General features: G+C 38.3%; 1 protein-coding gene across 2 annotated transcripts in view; it reads left to right on the top strand.

The window, feature by feature from the left end:
- The window catches only part of Cav1 (caveolin 1), a 33,188-nt gene extending 14,865 nt beyond the window's left edge, over positions 1-18,323 (top strand). For both annotated transcript variants that reach the window (XM_003475136.5, XM_005006048.4), the window contains exon 3: positions 16,122-18,323. In XM_003475136.5, coding sequence (XP_003475184.1) covers positions 16,122-16,463 — 342 coding nt within the window. In that variant the 3' untranslated portion in view covers positions 16,464-18,323. The remainder of the gene's footprint in view (positions 1-16,121) is intronic.
- Positions 18,324-18,575: the final 252 nt, after the last annotated feature.

Genomic DNA, 18,575 nt, shown 5'->3' with positions numbered 1-18,575 from the left:
AATCTGAATTTCAGTCTTCTCCTGGGCTACCTTGGGCCTTGAAGAAGTCATGCGTATTCAGTTGTGAACAGCAGTGCTTTCATCTATAAAAATCAAATTGTAGTAGACAATCTCTGAGTCTTTCATTTCTAAGATTCTGTGATTCCACAGAATGGCCTGGACTCATAAAAACATGGAATTCTATAAAAGTGCTTAAAACCCAGGCAGAGAGAAAGATAGGGGACTTCTCATCAATAGTATCGTGTTACCCTCTTCCCAGTTTCTACCCGCTGCCATCCCCACTCTTAATATCCAGACTGTGAGAGTTGATGAAATACTGAGCTTGCTTATGACCTGCTCAATGCAAATGTACCGCAAATAAACACTGGGTACTGAAGACTTTGAGAACTGGAGCCCATTTTCCCCTCTGACCTGGACTCAGTACTCTGTGGTCTTCCTTTTTATTGTCCTTGTGTCCAAACTGGATGTATTCCAAGAACCAGAGCCTCAGTTCCAAAATTGGTTACAAACTTTTAGTTTTTTTTTTTTATCCCAACCAGCCAATTCATTTTAGTTCACATAGAAAAGAAGTGAGTAATTACTTGCAACTTAAGTAGATCTATTGTCTTGAAAAAGTCTAACTAAATAGGAAATGCTCAGACTTTCTGAGTGCCAACAGTTGTCAAATTCCTCTAGTTCGTGTGGCTCCGTCTCTGAAGTTATTTAAGCACCCCAGCTGTAAGCAATAAGACGAAATGACTAAGTGCTACATGGCAGGAGCTCTGTGACTTTGAGTCACATTTTCCCATAACCCGCTGTAAAGTTTGTTTCTCCTTGACCCATATAAAGTTTTAGCTTCTAGGGCCTGTATAATTTTAATCCCATCGTTTAGCTATCCAGCTGTATGATTCTGAAGGTAAACATGAAGTTGTTTGAATTCCAGACCACCTGAACATTCCTAGGAAATTCATCAGCTCTCTGAGCAAAGCCATGTCAAAATCTGTAGGTCTGGCTCCAGATTTCATGAGAAGCAAAAACTGAGTTAATCTACCTTTCCAATGACTAGCTACTTTTTGTTTACATTTTTTTACCAAAGTTATGCCTGGCTTCAAAAAAATATGAATGTAATCAGTGAATGCTTTTAATGCCTATTGAACCAAATAGCACATTTAGAACTCTTGATCCTAAAAGAGATTATTTGGGTGGTGTACTTATAAAACATGAGAAGGCGAGAGACAGCAGTATCCACTTATTCATCCATTTATTCAACATTTATTCATTTATGTGGTGTCCTGGGAGAAGTTATTCAAGAATCCAGTCAAAATTCTAGAAGTTAAGTCAAGTGTGGTGGCACATGCCTATAATCCCAGCACAAAGGGAAACCAAGGCCAGAGGAAGCAATCGGAGGCTAGTTTGGGCCACTTAGACTCTGTTTCAAAATAAAAAATGAAGAGAACTAGACATGTAGCTCAATGGTGAAATAACCCTGAGTTTGATCCCTAGCACTAAAAATCAAACAAACAAAGCAAATCTATAAGTTAGTGACTTGGGAGGCAAGTAAGGAAATGACTTCTTTTCTTATTTGTAAGACGTGCATCCCAAAAGACGGCACTTCTTGCCATGGTAGTAATTCCTCAGTGAACTTCATCGCTTTTGGTCATCTCTATTTTGTTTACACTCTTCTTTGACCTTGACCTGGCCCTGTTTCCTCATTTCTATGAGTCTATCCCCAAAAATAGCTGCGTTGCCAGTTTTGAATGAATGAATAAATGAACCCCCAAGGCTATGGTATTGTAATCAAAAGCCCCTACAAGAAATAATCAAGCATTTTAAGCTCTCAACAAACTTAAGATTGTGTCTCACTATATCATGTTATGACTTTTCTGGAGCAGGAACTCTCAACCAGTGCAACTTCAGCTTTCCTCCAAGGTGACATTTGGCAATATCTGGAGGCATTTTCAGTTGTCATAATTTGTGGGATGCTACTAGCACCTAGTGAATAGAGACTAGAGATGTTGATAATTATTCTACAATGCACAGGACGAGGCCTTTACCATTGCCTCAAGGACAAAGGATTATCTGGCCCAAAATGACAGTCATGCCCAGATGAAGAAACCTTGTTACAGAGTTTGGGGCTTATGTTTTGACAGCCATCATACCTAGAATGTCAGACAGTTCTGTACAATGGGCCAAGACTGTCCAAGCTTAGACCCTACAAGAACCCTGGTGTGTAATCCTTTTCCCCACTGACCAATCCTTGTTCAGACCTGTAGAGATTTATTTCATTCATTTTCTATTTGTTTAATAAACAGACTCAAAGCACTAGAAAGGAACATATCCCAGCAGTGAGGTAAGATGAATGCTATTAGTAACCCTCGTTTGACTTAACTGAATGGTAGGAAGCAAACTGCCATCAGGAAGTGGATTGTAGGAACTGAAAAGAAGTTAATAATGTTTAAAAAGCTCTGCTTCAAACAAGTATGTTCTCAGACCAATGGGCAACTTGAAAATTGTGTCTTTGATAAAATAGAAAGAGCTTTTATTTCCTTTTAGCATCGCAATCATTCATATCTGTCCCATGACACACCCAGAAGGTTAAAGAATAACAAACGCCTGAGTGTATACACAGGTTTAGTGAGCAAGCCAGACCTGTGGATGAATCCTTTAATTGAGTGTTTGGATAAAATAAGATTTCCATGCATTAAATGATCCAGGACTTTTTATTTGGGACAGAATTTTCAACATGCTGAGGGCTTCAGTTATTTCTCCTTAATGACAGCAAACACAAATGTCCCCAAGGACTCACTTCTCTCTATTCAAGTGCACTAAATAATCATCCAGCCTCTGTGCTGCTATTGCTGGCTCTTGCTTGGCTATTTTTACACTGTTCTCTGTTCTATGTCTCTTGTTTAGTGACACTCAACATCAAAAAATGCAAACAAAGATACCAGAAGGCTGTGGAGAGAAAGGAATCAAGAGATGTGCAAGCTGCTTTGTACTGAGCCATTGGCAGCTAGATATTTTTAGTGATACTAAAAGTGTGATGTTGTGCGCACAGGTAAACCAGGTTCCCAATGTAGACTCCTGGAAAACTAGTTTCAAGCACATAAATTATTATGACCTGGGACCACCTTAAGAAATGATAAACACCTTACAAAAAGAAGTATAAAAACAGTGTGGAACCACAGAATCTTCTTACAATGAGGACAGCTTTCAGCAACTTGACAGGGATGTATGTATGTTTTCTAAGGATGCCCTAGAAAGATATTATACCCCTGGTGACTTAGAACAAAAATGTACTGACTCATGGTTCCAAAGGCTGGGCGTCCAAAATCATGGTGTCACTGGGGCCATGCTCCCTTGAGCCCTCTGAAGGATCCTTGTTTGTCCTTTTCTGGTTTCTGGTATTCACCAGAAGTTGCCAGAAACCCTTGTGGTGCAGGTATGTAACTCCAGTTTCTTTTCCATCTTTGAGTTTTTGCATGGCTCTCTTCCTAAAAAGATGTCAATCATTTTGGGATGAGATGTCTGTCCTACTTAATATGGTCTCATCTTAAGAAACACATCTACAATGATTTTGTCCAAATAAAGTCGTATTTCTATGTACAGAGGATTGGGACTTTGCTAGAACCTGGAAAGGGTACCTAAGTCAATGCGTAAGAGGATGTATACTAAGAACACATATCTGTCTTATGAGAGGAGAGGAATTCAGCTTAAATTTCAAAGTGTGATATCAACCCCAGAATGATTCACGAAAAAACCTGATGTTTGCTTTCTTAGGAAAAGATGAATCAGATAAAAGTTAATCCAAAGGAAAGACCATGTACTCACTATTGGTACCAATTTCTCTTACATATCCGCATACTCACTCTGATGGGCCATCTTCTACCCCAGGGCATATTTAGTTACTGCCTGTCTTGTAGTGAACTCCAGGTGACTGACTGATCTACTAGAGCTGAGCTAATTCTTGTCTTGTTCATTTAATGAAAGAACACAAAATCATTGGTCACCCATGTATGCAGAAGGACTTCATAAGTGCTGAAAGGGTCTTTTCTAAGGTATCTCCTCCATCTTCCCAGTAATGTTACTGAAGTGCTAACATTTCCCCATTTCTCCTAACCAGAACACAAGGGCCAAAGTGCCCAGCTGTTGACACAACTGGCACTGTCCTAAATATTTCGCATAAGTTTGCATACCAAATACTCCACCCCCTCTATGAGGTAGATTCTAGCAATACTCGGATTTTACAAACAAGAAACCACGGCATGGTTTAGTACTGTACATGAGATAATACTGCAGAGCAGAGATTCACACTCAGACTTTATGCTATGGACTAGACACCATATTACATTTCAAATGTATCTTTCAAAAGCAGTGCAGTAATGATTATCATATTCACTCAGATCTGAACATCTGAACAAAAGAATTTAACATTAAATTTTTTTGTTTAACATGAAAATGAAGGCTAAGGCAGTTTGTTTCTCATTATGTCCTCCTGCTTGAAAGCCACCTGCTTCAAAATGTAGCGATAGGTCAGTCAGCTTTCCATCATTGTAACAAAATATTTGAGATAAACAACTTAAAGCAGGAAAGCCTTTTGGCTCATGATTTCAAAGGATTTGTTCCATAGTCACAAGGCCATGTTGCTTTGGGCTTGTGGTGGCACAGTACATCATGCAGAGGGTGCTGTTTATTTCATGGTAGCGTGGGATGAGGAGGAGAGGGAAGAGCCAAGTTCTCAATACCCCTACAAAAGCCCACCCCCAAACACCTAACTTCCTCCCACCAGGCTCTGCATCTTAAAGGTCCCAGTGGTGCCACAGGCTGCTCACAAAGCCTTTAGCAGGCCATTTAAGACCCACACCATAGCAGGAAGGAGAGACAGGTACCTGATCCTACTTTCACATCAGTGAGTCATAGTCCAGGCCCCAAAATCTGTATTTAACAAGTATCTCCAGAAAATTCTTGAGTATTCTAATGTTTGAGAACCATCGGTTTTAAGGAAAAGAGGTATGTAAAATGTTATGGGAAACCAGGATAAGCCAGAAAAGGCTGACAAGGCAGCAAGGACCCTACTAACAATGATCAGATGGCCCAGGGATCCTGGTCAGATAATGAATGAGGTGAGAAAGAGAGTGTAAAGTTGCCAAATAGTACCTATTTTGCAGGTCCTCACATTCAGGATGTGACTTGAGTCTATGATGGTATATAGTGCTCTATAATGTCAATTATTGCTACAGCCAAGCCTTTGTAAAAGTCTTCTGCTCTGGAATATATTTGCCACACTGAGGCCTGCAGTCTGCTAATGAAAACTGAAGATGATGCTCTTGCAGAAAGCAAACAGCCACCTAAATTCATTCAAAAGCATGAGTTACTTCCATGCATAATAGTCATTCAGAATTTTTAAAAAATCTAAAAAATAAAAGCATGCATATGGTACCAAGCAAATAATTTACAAGACATACTACTATGATTAATGAAATTCTTTGTGTCCTGCATCATTTCAGTGGGCATTTATAATTCCTTTAAAAGAATACAGGGACCAGGGATATAGCTCAGTGGCATAAGCACATGCCTGACAAGCACAAGGTCCTGCGTTCATTTCCTGGTACCAAATAAATAAATAAAAGAATACATCTATTGAAGAAATACTTATTTGCAAGTTAACATGTACATGATAATACTGGCCATTATGGAGGATACCAGAATGGCTGTGACAAACTAGACCCTGCCCTACCTCCTAGCCTTGACCCAGTAACTGCTTACTTTGTGACCTTTCTTTAGTGGAAAAATGGAGCAACTTTTACCATCCTTCTTATAAAGATAACCTACAATTTCACAACTTGTCAAGAGAAATTTTCTAGATAAACGAAATAAGACACTTTATAGTTCTTTTATGTGCAAAATATTCTGATACTGATGACAAGAAAACAAGAAGGTTAGTCCAAGGGCCTGATTTAGGGCCCACTGTTGGAAGCCTAGGACAGTGACTGTGGGTCTTTCCACATCCCACACCCACACCCAGAACTCCTCACTTGCTAGTAGGGATAAGTTCATATGCATCGTTCTGCCATCTTCCGTTCGAATCCTGTCTAGCAATGTGCCTTTCCTCCTTCCTCCCTGTGCTCATTCCTGTGTCCTTCCGCAAGATGAAGCTGCCTTCCAAAGGAGCTGGCTTGATTTAAGGCCCAGAACACAGGTCACGTATTCTACCTGAGGTTTATATTCTTCCTGAGGCTGTGAGTGGATCGCCCTGGAATCCATATAATCATACATATTTAGAATGCAATCCAGGCTTCCTGCTTTTAGTACCGGCTGCGAGAGCCCTGCATCCTCTTCAGCTGCGTAGTTTGGCTGAGTAAAGCTTGCATTTCGGACAGCATGTATCAGAGCAAAGTTCCTGTATTCTGGTAACATTTAATTGTTCTAGTTCTCAACTGCCTCTGCACCCACACACTCACACACATTTATTCCATTGACTTCAAAGGCATCTCAACATGTTAGAAATATGTTCGGGAACACACAGGGATGTGGAGAACTTCCCTAAACTCTCTATATGATTGGGTCTGGTACCTATGTTAGGATTTTGGAAACATGTATTTGAATTTAAATATTTATTTGTTTATACCAAGTGTAAATAATGAAAACAAATCAGGGTATCTGTGTCTGGGTGTTTTTCTTAATAAATTATGGCCCTTTATTCTTGTCTAATAACACATACTTATAGATTTAAATTAGGAAAATCTTTCCCAAGAGTGGTTCCATTCACTAATTCACTAGAATCCAAATGCTATGCAGCACACAAGATATGGAGGGAAAAGAGTTATTGATCCAAAAAGCTTACTTTGAATCCAAAGGGCCATATAGAATAGGCTATTATAGGAGAAAGGGGGAAAATCCTGTTAAAAATATAGATCTCAGGTCCCACTGCAGAAAAGCTGAAAGGAGGCTCAACTGGGGCCAGAGATTGTGTGCTTTAATACGTATTCTTCCCAAGAGATGATTTTGTCATTTTATTCTTGCTAGAACGTCTAAGAAACAAAGTTGTGTGCTAGTATATTCTAAAGGTTTTAGAGTCTATATTTGATAATGGTTTCCTAGAAGAAAGTGACAGTTTTGGACAGTTTTTATATTTGGTTATAAATCCAAGCCATTTGAGCTACGTGGGTGGGCACTGCTACATAAACATCCATAGCCTAAAACTTTTCTGATGTTATGTTTAATGTGAATTGTAGAAAGTTGAAAATGCTTTGTTTCCTTCTTACATATTTATGGACTTTGCCATAGAACCAAATGCTAGAGAACTGAGTAGATATCCATTGCACACATTTTTCTATAGGTATGAACAATAATAGAAAAAGGCCCTAAAGTTAAAAATTACAATCAAAACAAAATTTGTTTGTTTTGGATTTGTATTAATTGTCTCTAGCTACTGTCTTGGTTACTTTTCTCTCATTGCTGACACAAAACACCTAATACTCAAAATTAAGGAAGGAAAAGTTTATTTAGTTCACCGAGGAAGTTTCAGTCCATAATCAGCTGGCTTCAAAGCAGGTGGCGTGGCACTGGGGCAGCAGTTTAAGGCCGCAGCCAGAAAAGCAGCCAGCGCAAAAGAGGGAAAGAGCAAGCCTCTTTTCCTCCCTTATATTGTACACAGGCCACTCCTCAGCTTCAGGATCTGTGTAGCACTCACAAAATCTCCTTGCCCTCCTCTTGCACAGGACTAGGATATTTGTAAGAACCATGGCTCCCTGTTGAGTCTCTTAGTTAAATTTCTGAATTTCTCAAATTGACACAATGCATCAACCATAGCAGCTACAAAACAAATTAGCTCCAAAATTTAGTGACACAGAAAAACAAGTATTCACCATCTCATGTTTTCTGTGTGTCAGGAATCAATGTGACTGAGCTGAGTGGCTGCTCAGAGCCCCTCATAGGCTGCAATCAGATGTCAGGACTGAAGTCTTCTCAAAGCCGTGCTGGAGGAGGATCTGCTTCCAAGCTCTCTCACTGGCAGTGATGGGATCCATGTCCTCTCAAGCTGTTGCACTGAGGACTCCAGTGACTCAGTGATTGTTGGCTGGAGGTCTCCCTTGATTTGTTTCTACATGGCAACTCATGTCATGGCAACTGGCTTCCAGAAATGAAAGCAAAACAGCAAGCAGGGCAGATGTCACAGTCTTTGTAACCTTGCCTCAGAGATGACACCCCGTCACTTTGGTCATGTTGAATTATTTAGAAGAAAACTACTAATTTTAGCCCACATCAAGGGATTATGATCACAAGGGCCTGAATACCAGTTTAGAAGGGTCCATTGAGACCAACGTGCATGCTGTTTATCACATATAACATACTATATGATATCATACATATTATTTTAATATTATATATTATGTATACATAATATTTCTAATATATATTATGTATAAATAATATTTCTAGATAAAACTCTATTAGATTGTTTCATTCATGGTTAATTTAACATCCTGCTTGTGCTTTGCTAAAACTGATGTTAATATAAACATTTCCTGATACAAGTTAGGCAGCATAACCTTGAGACCATACTCCTAAATAAAAGAAACACACATGTATACATACTGCATCGTTTCTCTGGTATGTGAAACCAAAGGTGTAAATAAAGCCCAAAATGTATAATAGATATTATGGAACAGGAATAAAATGTTCACATGGGTAGGGGAACGGGGGCGGGGGGGATGAGAGGGGAGGAAAAGGAAAAATGGGAACATAACACTTGTTAATAAAAAAAGGGAAAGAGGAGTTGAATGAGAAAAGAAAGGAATCAAATTATGCAAATTCCTTATAATGAATGTGATCATTATGTATACCTAAAATGTACCAATAAACTTAGTTAATTTTTTTTAAAAACATAGGCAACATATTGCAGGAATAGAATCTAGTAGTTATAGAAAGAAATGCTGGAGTAAGAAATGGAACTCACATTTCTAATGGAGATACGCATGCTCTTTGCCAGCCAACAAGGAAGAACATTCTAGAAATGATTTCTGCCTCAGGTAACTGAAAACCTGAAATTTTGTGCTTTAAAAATAAGAATATATATGTGTCAGCGAAGGAACTATAAAAAGGCAAATACTGCTGGCATTCTTTCAGCAGCTTGATAGTGGCAAAACAATCTCTTTTAAGTTCTTTTGTCCTTTTAATCATAGAAGTCATTTCATGGCCAACTGACTTCTCTTATGAAAGGGACACATCCTATTCTAACCAGGACAAAAGGGAGCAGGTCTTCCTATATGCCTCTCCCTTTTCATAGAAGGATACAGTCTTTCTGGAAGTCCTAACCAATTTCCACTTAGATATCATTGGCTAGAATGAGTGACATGTCTGTCTCACTAAGACTAGCATGAAGATGTGAAGTGTAAACCAACCATAACTTATCTATGAGATCAAAAGTTCATTCCAGTTACCCAGATCAATTAAGACCCTGTTAGCACAGAAGTGAAATGGTGAATGTTGGGTAGTCTTCAGCAAACACTGGATGTATTTTGTAGGTTCTGTTATGTACAATACGTATTAATAATGTTTAATTTTCTACACATTTCATACATTCAAATGCTATCTCAATTTCCACTAGCAGTCTAAAAAAGATATTTTCCTACAAAAACAGAATGTGTAAGCATCGCTGTGTATGAAATCCCAAAAGTATTTAAAGTTTCCTTCTTAGAAACTGTTCAAAAGAAAAGAGAAACTGATGGCAGAATGGGAAAAATAAGGAAGAAAAAAGGGGAAAATATACATAAGGTAGTTATACTAGTTTCCCTTAGTTCATTGAAAAGAAAGATTTGTGCTAATATTGTTTGGACAATATTCCATGCCTATGTCTTTTATTTTGAGTAACTACTCTGAAGATAACAAGACATAATGTATTAATTATTGTTACTCTCCTATTAACCTGATTTGAAACTGTTTTTGTTTTACTTCTATTCTTTTTCTTCTCTTTAAAATAAATAAAAAAGAAAAAGAAATAAGTTTCCTTCTTGTGGATTCTTTATTGAGGATAAAATGTCCAGATTTTGAGACAAAAATAGTCTTATGATTCTTTTAATCCTGTATACATATAAAATTTTGTTAAAATATTGCCTTCCGATATGTTTAACAGAATGAAATCTTATGAAATTTATGGCACTAGATGAGTATTACCAAAACACAATAAGACAAGTGGCTTTTCTTGATGTCTGCTGCTAGATTTTTGTTAACTTATGTTTCTGAAATTGAAGCATCATACGCCAATGCTGCACAGAGGTATTTAGAGTCATTTATAAGACTCTAGTAATATAAACTGTTGGTTTCTTACAAAGCATCTATTGAGCCACAGAAATATCACTGAAGCACATTCCTGGCTTTGATCTTTGGCTTTGCATAACAATTCTTGCCAAAAGGGTGACTTGCTCCATAGATTACAGAACAGAAAATTTGTACTATGGAGAGATTGCTCAGCTCCATCTGCAGTATCCCATTAGAAGAAACTATATTGCACCTAAACCTCATGAGTTGATTTTTTAAAGCAAATTTCTAATGCTTGTGCTTCTCCAAATCTTAGTGAGCAGATAAAGTGCTGCTGTAGGCAAGATCAGCCTTTGTAAAAGGGGAAGTGAGTTCCTTAGGAATTTAGAACTCAAGTGATTGTTTTGTTGGAACATGAATCAAGCTGATGCTACCCGTGAGCAGTGAGTACACCGGGGACTGTCAGAAAAAGGCACTACTGTCAGCCACTCCACACTTGGACTGTGAGCACTCTCTATGTGAGTTCAGGTGCAAATAGAGCTGCCTTTCCCATTGACCACGGGACACAGCAGCCAGACTGCTCAAGGGCGAATGTTGATAACAGGCCATAGTGAAAGACCACAGGAGAGTTCCTGAGCTGCGTTCCAATGTTGTGTCTATCAGTAAGTGGGAAGGTACCCTTGATTCAGTCATCTGACAGCTGTGATCTTCAATTTCCATCTCCAATTGGAGCCTTTTTTTGTTTTTGTTTTTGGTTTTTTTTTTTGGTATTAAGGATCAAACTCATGACCTTGCACTTGCCAGGCAGGTGCTGATACCACGGAGCTAAATCCCCAGCCCCTCAAATGACGCTCTTTTAAATACCTATGAGATTGCTGAAGCATCTGAATTTTGATTGAACTGCCTTTGATGAAGTGACTGTTCAGTTAGTGGAATTTTGCTGGGTTAAATACATTTTGAATACAAACTATTACGTAAAATGAATATTTCATTCCAATTTTCTTCACCCTACATGATATATAAAACTGCCCATGTTTGCATTGTGAAAAGGGCATTTTTTCCTAAGCATTTACAGAGACATTTTTGAAGTTAATGCCTTAGAAGGCAATGGGGATCTTATAGAAACTAGAGATATGGATAAGATGGATAGAGAAGATACATACACAAGACAATACTGCCAGAGCTGTAATGTGGCACAGAAGGCTGAACATAAGACTGGGAACTGTGAATTTAGAGTTCTAATTTCAGCTTTTCCACTAATTTATTTGGGGCCTTGAGAATGTCTGGCCCACTTTAATCATTCTGTGCCTCAGTTTCCATATCTGCCAATTAGAGTAAAATAATCCTGGCTGAGTGACCAGAATTGTGAGAACATCCTGATCAGAGCCATAAAAATAAAATCAGTACTAAAAATGCAAAGCATCCTAGTTACTGGATGTCCTGACTTAAAATGGAAACATTAACGAGAGTTATTCCTTTAATAATCAGAATGTGAATGTTTTAGGAAGCTCATCCAGCTGCATGAAAATTAAGCCAATAATACTATTGTAAGGGCCTATAGTTCCAGGGACAGAAGCAAAAGTTGCAGACACATTCCAGCTTTGCCACTGGGGTAACCTTGAGCAGTTTCTTAAACTTCCATAGTATGCTCCTTTGAGAACATTATTAGAAATTTAGGTTGGTACATTTGAGCCAGTGGTAAAAGCTGAATTCCCAACCATTATGTGCTTTACCATCAGTAACTTTTCATATTATAATTGTCTATTTAAAAACCTAATTAACCAGAGTGAGGAATTTGTTAAAGCTACTACTTGAGTACTTAGTGCATTGCTGTATACCCATATTGACTACAGTGTCTCTTGCACTCCTCACAGAACCCTAATCAATCACTGCTGTAGAAATGGGGGTACAGTGAAACTAGGCTTCACCTCTGGTTCCATTGTACCTTCCTTGCTTTTTTAAATTTTTGGCTGCATCTAAAGGACTGTCTATACTCTTTGAGTATTCTTTTAAGACACCTTAACTTTTTCAAGAGTAAAGTAAAACTTAGCTAACGATGTATTTATGTAACATGTTTTGGTTCTGTTGCTGTATACCCCTGCAGACCTGCTTCAAATTCACTTGGATATTTGAGGATAAATTCTGCCCAGTAGCAGTTTCTGGAAAACACTAAAAATGTAGTCACCCAGAAAGTTACCGTGCAATTTAAAAGAAAGCATGAGAGCTCTCACTAAGTACACTGAAAAAGTATTTTTATGTACATTTAGGAGAATATTTGTTATCAGGAAATCTTTCATGTACTCATATGTTCATAGATAATCTTCACTAGTTATATATGTAGTACGATCAAAATATATGGTGAGTGTTTACCTTTTAAAGTGTATCACAGTAAAAGGCAGACCGCCGTTAATCCACCTCAGAATACTGCCCCTCACTTCGTACATGGATCCTATTGTTCTTGCCACTTTCCAAAGCAGTTCTGGTCGTCCTCTTTCTCTAGTGGCTTTAAATGATGTGATCATAAAAACAGTGAATGCTGCTGCCACGTGCCATCTAACAGAGAGACAGACTTATTAAAAACGTTACAGTGTATCCTCAGCCTCCTCAGTCACCAGCTGGCACTGTACAGCTTCTGGCTCCTACTCAAAATTAATGTTTTGAATTGATTCAGGATATCAAGGTATCCATGACAGCTAACTAAAGACCCAAAGGAGGACTGCTAGAACTGCTTCAGAAAGTTGCAAGAACCATGGGATAAGTATGTTCAAAGGGTGGGAGAGTATTTTCCAGGGGATTAATGGTAATGTGGTTTTTACTGTGTTTTTTTTTTAATTTAAATATTCACTATGGTTTTTGATCACACCACATACTTATATAATGTGGATCAACTGTATATATGGTATAGCACTGTCCTCAGAGGCCATAATCTGAGAATTATTAGTTGTAAGAAGGATTAAATTCAGTAAGTTGTTTTTTATTATTATGCCTTTTAATTATTATGAAATACTATCTCAGCTTAGAGAAATTTTAAACTATTTTGTGTAAAGCAATGTGGTAGTCAACAAAGAGGTGGTTTTCTTGAAATTAAATACAATTCTGAAAAACCTTTATTTACCTGGATATTCATTAACATTTCTAAATCTCTATTTTTTCTATACACTGGGAATAATATAGAGTTGTTATCAGTTAAATAGAAACAATAATATCCAGCCAACAAACGTCAGAAACTATCCTATGTCTTGGAAAAGAATCTCAATGCAGACATGCTAAGAGTCTGCTCTCTGATGTGGAAGGAATGGCCTCTGTCTAGTAAACTGCTTCTTGTCCTTCTTTGGTAAAGTATTTTATTGTCTAATAAATATGATGGATAATTTCTCTTTGTTTTGTTTACTCCCATTTTTTATTAGTGCATACAGATTAATGAGTTTCATTTAGGCAGATTTGTACATGCACACAACATAGTTTAGTCATTTCTCTCCCATACCTACATTCCCCTCTGGTTTCACATGGGTTTTTATTTGGCGGGGAGGGGAGATGTCAAAATGATGCATTTTGATTACAGTCAAAGCATGTATACATACCAGTCTTGATTGTTTGTGGACCATCACTGCTAATCCTTTGATGACAGGTTAAGAACATGCTACTGTAATAATATTTACTTCATCAAATTTCTTACAAAGATCATTTAAAAATAAAAATTGGAACGTGTTGCACTTGAATGAAGGAGAACCATAGGCAGTGTCAGAGTATGGGATCATTATACAACTCCATAATAAGCAAAGAAGTTGCATAAAAAGCTTGGATATTGACATGGTTTTTCACATATTTACCACAACCTTAAAAAAAAAAAAGACAAGTAAATGCAGACCTCTGATCTAAATGAGTAAACGAAACTAAAATGACAGTAAATCTAATAATTCCACTTACAGAATGCTAACCATACCATTTTTATATATCACACTGTTAGGACACAGGGCAATAGATCAAGAATCAGAATGTTCTAGAAAATAAACTTTAAAAATTGGCAAGCATCATGTTCTTTTTCCAGAAGACATTTTATTGTGTTGAATCAAAGGTAGCTTTTGGCACAGAGCAGCTCCATAGAGTTATCCAAGTCCTTCTTCCCTAATCCTGAGCTTGGCTGCTTTGCTGCTGGCAGAAATCAACTTGTTTGGATTTCACACTCGTTTTGAGTCCTTCCTATAGTTGCCACCACCAAGCAGTTGAGCTAATTCTGTCTTGCTTTTCTGTGGATGATTTTTGTTTAATCTGTGCTGCTATTTAGTTTATGTAAATCCTGAGAACGTCTTGTATTGGTTAACAGGTACTAGAAAGAGAGCACTGTTAGAAAATGGGCCAAGTTTGCATCCCGACCTTGCCATGTGTTTGACTTTAACAAGTCACCTTTGCCTGTCTTCCTTTGTGAAATGACAATCCACCACCTACCCAAACCCCAGGTCACATGAAAACAATGCAGACAGAAGTATTTGGGGACTATTATGTAACTGCAAACTAATTTGACTGCTCCCGAATTGCCACCAAAAGGGGCTTCTACAGGATTGATGAGGTGTGGGCCACTTATATTTGTATCTGTCATGGCCTAAAACTTTAGTTTTAATTTGCTGAGTTTAAAAGTGCAGCCACCACTGATTCACTTCTGGATAAATTGCCTTCTTCTAGCTTTCTCTGTGTTCTTTATGTCACCTCTGTTCTCCCTGGCAGGCACAGCACAAGCTCAACTCCTAAAGGTCATCTTAGCTTCTCTCTGTCTTTCAAGTAACCATATCCTATAAATTCTTCCCTTAATGTCCCTGAAATCCCTTCTTTTCCTTTTTGTTCATTTTTTCCTTCCTTCCTCCCTCCCTTCCTCTTTTTCTTCCCTCCTCCTCTTCCTCTTTGTCCTCCTCCTCTTTTTTCTGCCTCTACTGATTTTCACGTCTCGGCCTTAGTGCCTCCACCTGGGCATATAGCAGCGGCTTCCCTCCTTGAGTCTCCTCTTTTTTCCGATCTCACTTACTGCTGTCAGATTCATGCCGAGCCACTATTGCCCTGACTGTGGCCTGACTGCTTTGCTCCAGCATCTTCAGTAGACTCCCACTATATGGAAAATAGCATCCACTCTGGACTCAACCTTTCCATCTTTGACCACAGCAGTCTGCTCTCCCTGTGACAGTGTCTTCACCCTTGCTTTTTGGTGGAGCTTTGCACACAACATCCCCAAGGCTCTTCTTCCGAAGACTCCACCCTATGACGTCTTCTTGATGCCTCACAATTATACTGATCTAATTTCTTAAAGTAATTCTGCTGATTGTAATAAATTGCAAGCTAACTACTGATTAACAGTGTGTATGTGTGTGTGTGTGTGTGTACAGTAGTCTTCAAAAGCAACTATGCCATGGTTTTTACATTTCACTTGCTGCTTGGTTTCATTACCTATGTTGCTGGGTTTTACTTTGAGGCAAAAAAAATATTTTTTAAGACAAGAAATTTAATCATATCAATTTTGTTGTTCCTAGAGCAGTAGTTCTCGGCCTTTGGTATGGTAAAGAAACACTAGAAGAAGAAGTTAAAATTCTTTGGGACCCAACCTTAGGTTTGTAAGATCAGAAAGGAGCCCAAATACCTGTTATCAAAGATTCCCACCAGGGCTGGGGGATTTAGCTCAGCAGCATAAGCGCCGCAGGTGCTCAGTTGTGAGTTCGATCCCTGGTACAAAAAAAAAAAAAACTAAAACAAAGATTCCCCCAGGCACTGAGGCTGCTGATGCCTTTAAGCATCTTCGGCAGCACTAGCATATAAATCTAATAGATTATGTATGAATACTGAGTTTGTCACTCTTCTTTCCTTCTGTCCCCACTCATTCTGTAACTTCTTTCTTTTAGATTGACTTTGAAGATGTGATTGCAGAACCAGAAGGGACACACAGTTTTGACGGCATCTGGAAGGCCAGCTTTACCACCTTCACTGTGACGAAATACTGGTTTTACCGCTTGCTCTCCACTCTCTTTGGCATCCCAATGGCACTCATCTGGGGCATTTACTTTGCCATTCTCTCTTTCCTGCACATCTGGGCAGTCGTACCGTGCATTAAGAGCTTCCTAATTGAGATTCAGTGCATCAGCCGTGTCTACTCCATCTACATCCACACCTTCTGTGACCCACTCTTTGAAGCTATTGGCAAAATATTCAGCAATATGCGCATCGCCATGCAGAAAGAAATATAAATGACATTTCAAAGTTAGAAGTATCCCTGATATTTTTCCTTTTAATTTTCTCGGTGCCAATTCTGAATTTCAAGTTGCTAGTACAGCAACAGTTCATGAATGATTTATCTTGGTTCAGAACAAAGAGATCACTTTCTCAGTTTTCATAACTATTATTTGTCTCTTCTGATCTATTTCATCTATTTTCGATGGTTTGAATTTTTAAACCCATTCCAATTTTTTATCTTTTGATTTGCATGTGGATCGTTGTTTTTCTGGCTGAGATATGAATATATTGTTGAAAGATAATTTGAGAAAAATATGGAAAATGGAGAAGAAAAAAGAGAACCAGTAACCTCAAATGCCTACTCTAAAATGTTGATCCTTTCATAGGAAGTAGAGAGTCCAGGCTATGGCCATGGCTTTGCAGGTATGTGGGAACACTTTAAGCAAACATTTCTCCCACCATCTGAGGAGTTAGTGAATTGCAGCAATTTTCTTTAATAATCCAGTGGGATCTAGTGATCCTTATGAAATTAGAAAGCATAAATCTTCTGCATTCACGTGACTCTACTAATGCCTTACTCTTCTTAAAATTTTAACCTATAATATCTTTTGTGCCTGAATATTTGTCGTATAGGCAATGCAACCTAAGTGCCTTCCTATTTTTCACACTTGCCTTTTCAAACAGGGTCTAACTCATCAACTTTCTGTAAGTCTGTAGCTTCCTCGAAGACCAGAATTAGGAAATCCATTACCTAACTCTCTGTACTTGTTTCTGATTGTGAGACGCGGAATCTGTTGAAGCTCATGTCTACGATTGATCATGTAATGTCTTTATCCTTGTTGATTATGGTCGGCATCAGCCAGTGAAATAAATTAAAGTGGACAAATGGGGCTGAGCCCTCTGCGCTGGCAGGAGTGGAAGCCAGCTTTTCCTGCCTCTCATCAGCGCAATGAGGTCAGCATGTCTATTCAGCTGCGTTTATTTTCAAGAATAATCAAGCTTTCCTGAATCCAAACTAATCCGTCACAGGGGTGGTTTAGTGGCACCACATTGTGTTCCCTTTTGGTTGATCAGTGGGCCTCCGGGGAAAGGCTGCCAAATGGAAGCCATTGTGTGCGACTGTCAGAGTTGTTGCAAACATGACCCCTTCTCAGTGGAGCGCTCGCAACCATCTGTTATGCTGTGACACTTGGCTCCTCCCACTGCCAGGAGCCTGGGACCTAATCCAACCATCATTTGTTCAGAGAGATGGGGGAGGAGGCAGTAACAAAAGATTGAAGTAATTTTGCTGGAATAAGTTCAAGTTCTTCTGAACTCAAACTGAGGAATTTCACCTGTAAACCTGAGTCACACAGAAAGCTGCCTGGTACATCCAAAAGCTTTTTATTCCTCTTGCTCATATTGCAATCATGCCCTTGACAACTTTTTTTAAACCTACAGTTATGCTTTTGTTTTCATTGTCATACACTTATTGGAACTCTGCTTGATTTTTTGCCTCCTCTGGTTTTCCTGACACTTTACCAATCTATTACCTACTCTGATTGTTTGCATTTAAAACAGACACTGGCGTGGACATAGTTTTACTTTTAAACTGTGTTCATAACCGAAAATGTATTATACTCCATACTTTGTAAGTGTAAAGATATTTTTATCTTTATGTTAAAAATCACTTGGGAAGTGCCTCTGATTCAGTCTGTAAACTGTGTATCCCAAGACATGTCTGTTCTACCTAAATGCTTAGTTTCTTATGCAAATCAATTGCTGGTCCAAAAGACTGCTGAAATTTTATATGCTTACTGATATATTTTACACTTTTTTATCTGCATGTCCTATAAAGGTTATACATCTGCACAATAAAAATGTTTAACAGTTAAGCAATGTGCTTTATTTTCCCACACACAAGTTATTTATGTGTTAGTAGGGTGTGTGTGTGTGTACATCTTTGCACTACCTTTGGTGATGGGGTAGGAAATTGGAAATTTTCTACTTTCAAGTTCTTACAAAATCATTTGGAGGGGAAATTTTCCTGATAAGGTCATTTACATTCATGTGTTATTTCAGATAAACTAGAAAATAACAAAGGGTTTTTTTGTAGTTTGTTTATGTTTTATTTTCTATTTTCTAGT

Source organism: Cavia porcellus, unplaced genomic scaffold (genome assembly GCF_034190915.1).
Source record: "Cavia porcellus strain 051 isolate PalLab524CR breed Dunkin Hartley unplaced genomic scaffold, mCavPor4.1 scaffold_2, whole genome shotgun sequence".
NCBI lineage: Eukaryota > Metazoa > Chordata > Mammalia > Rodentia > Caviidae > Cavia > Cavia porcellus.
This window is presented reverse-complemented; position numbering and strand designations above follow the sequence as displayed.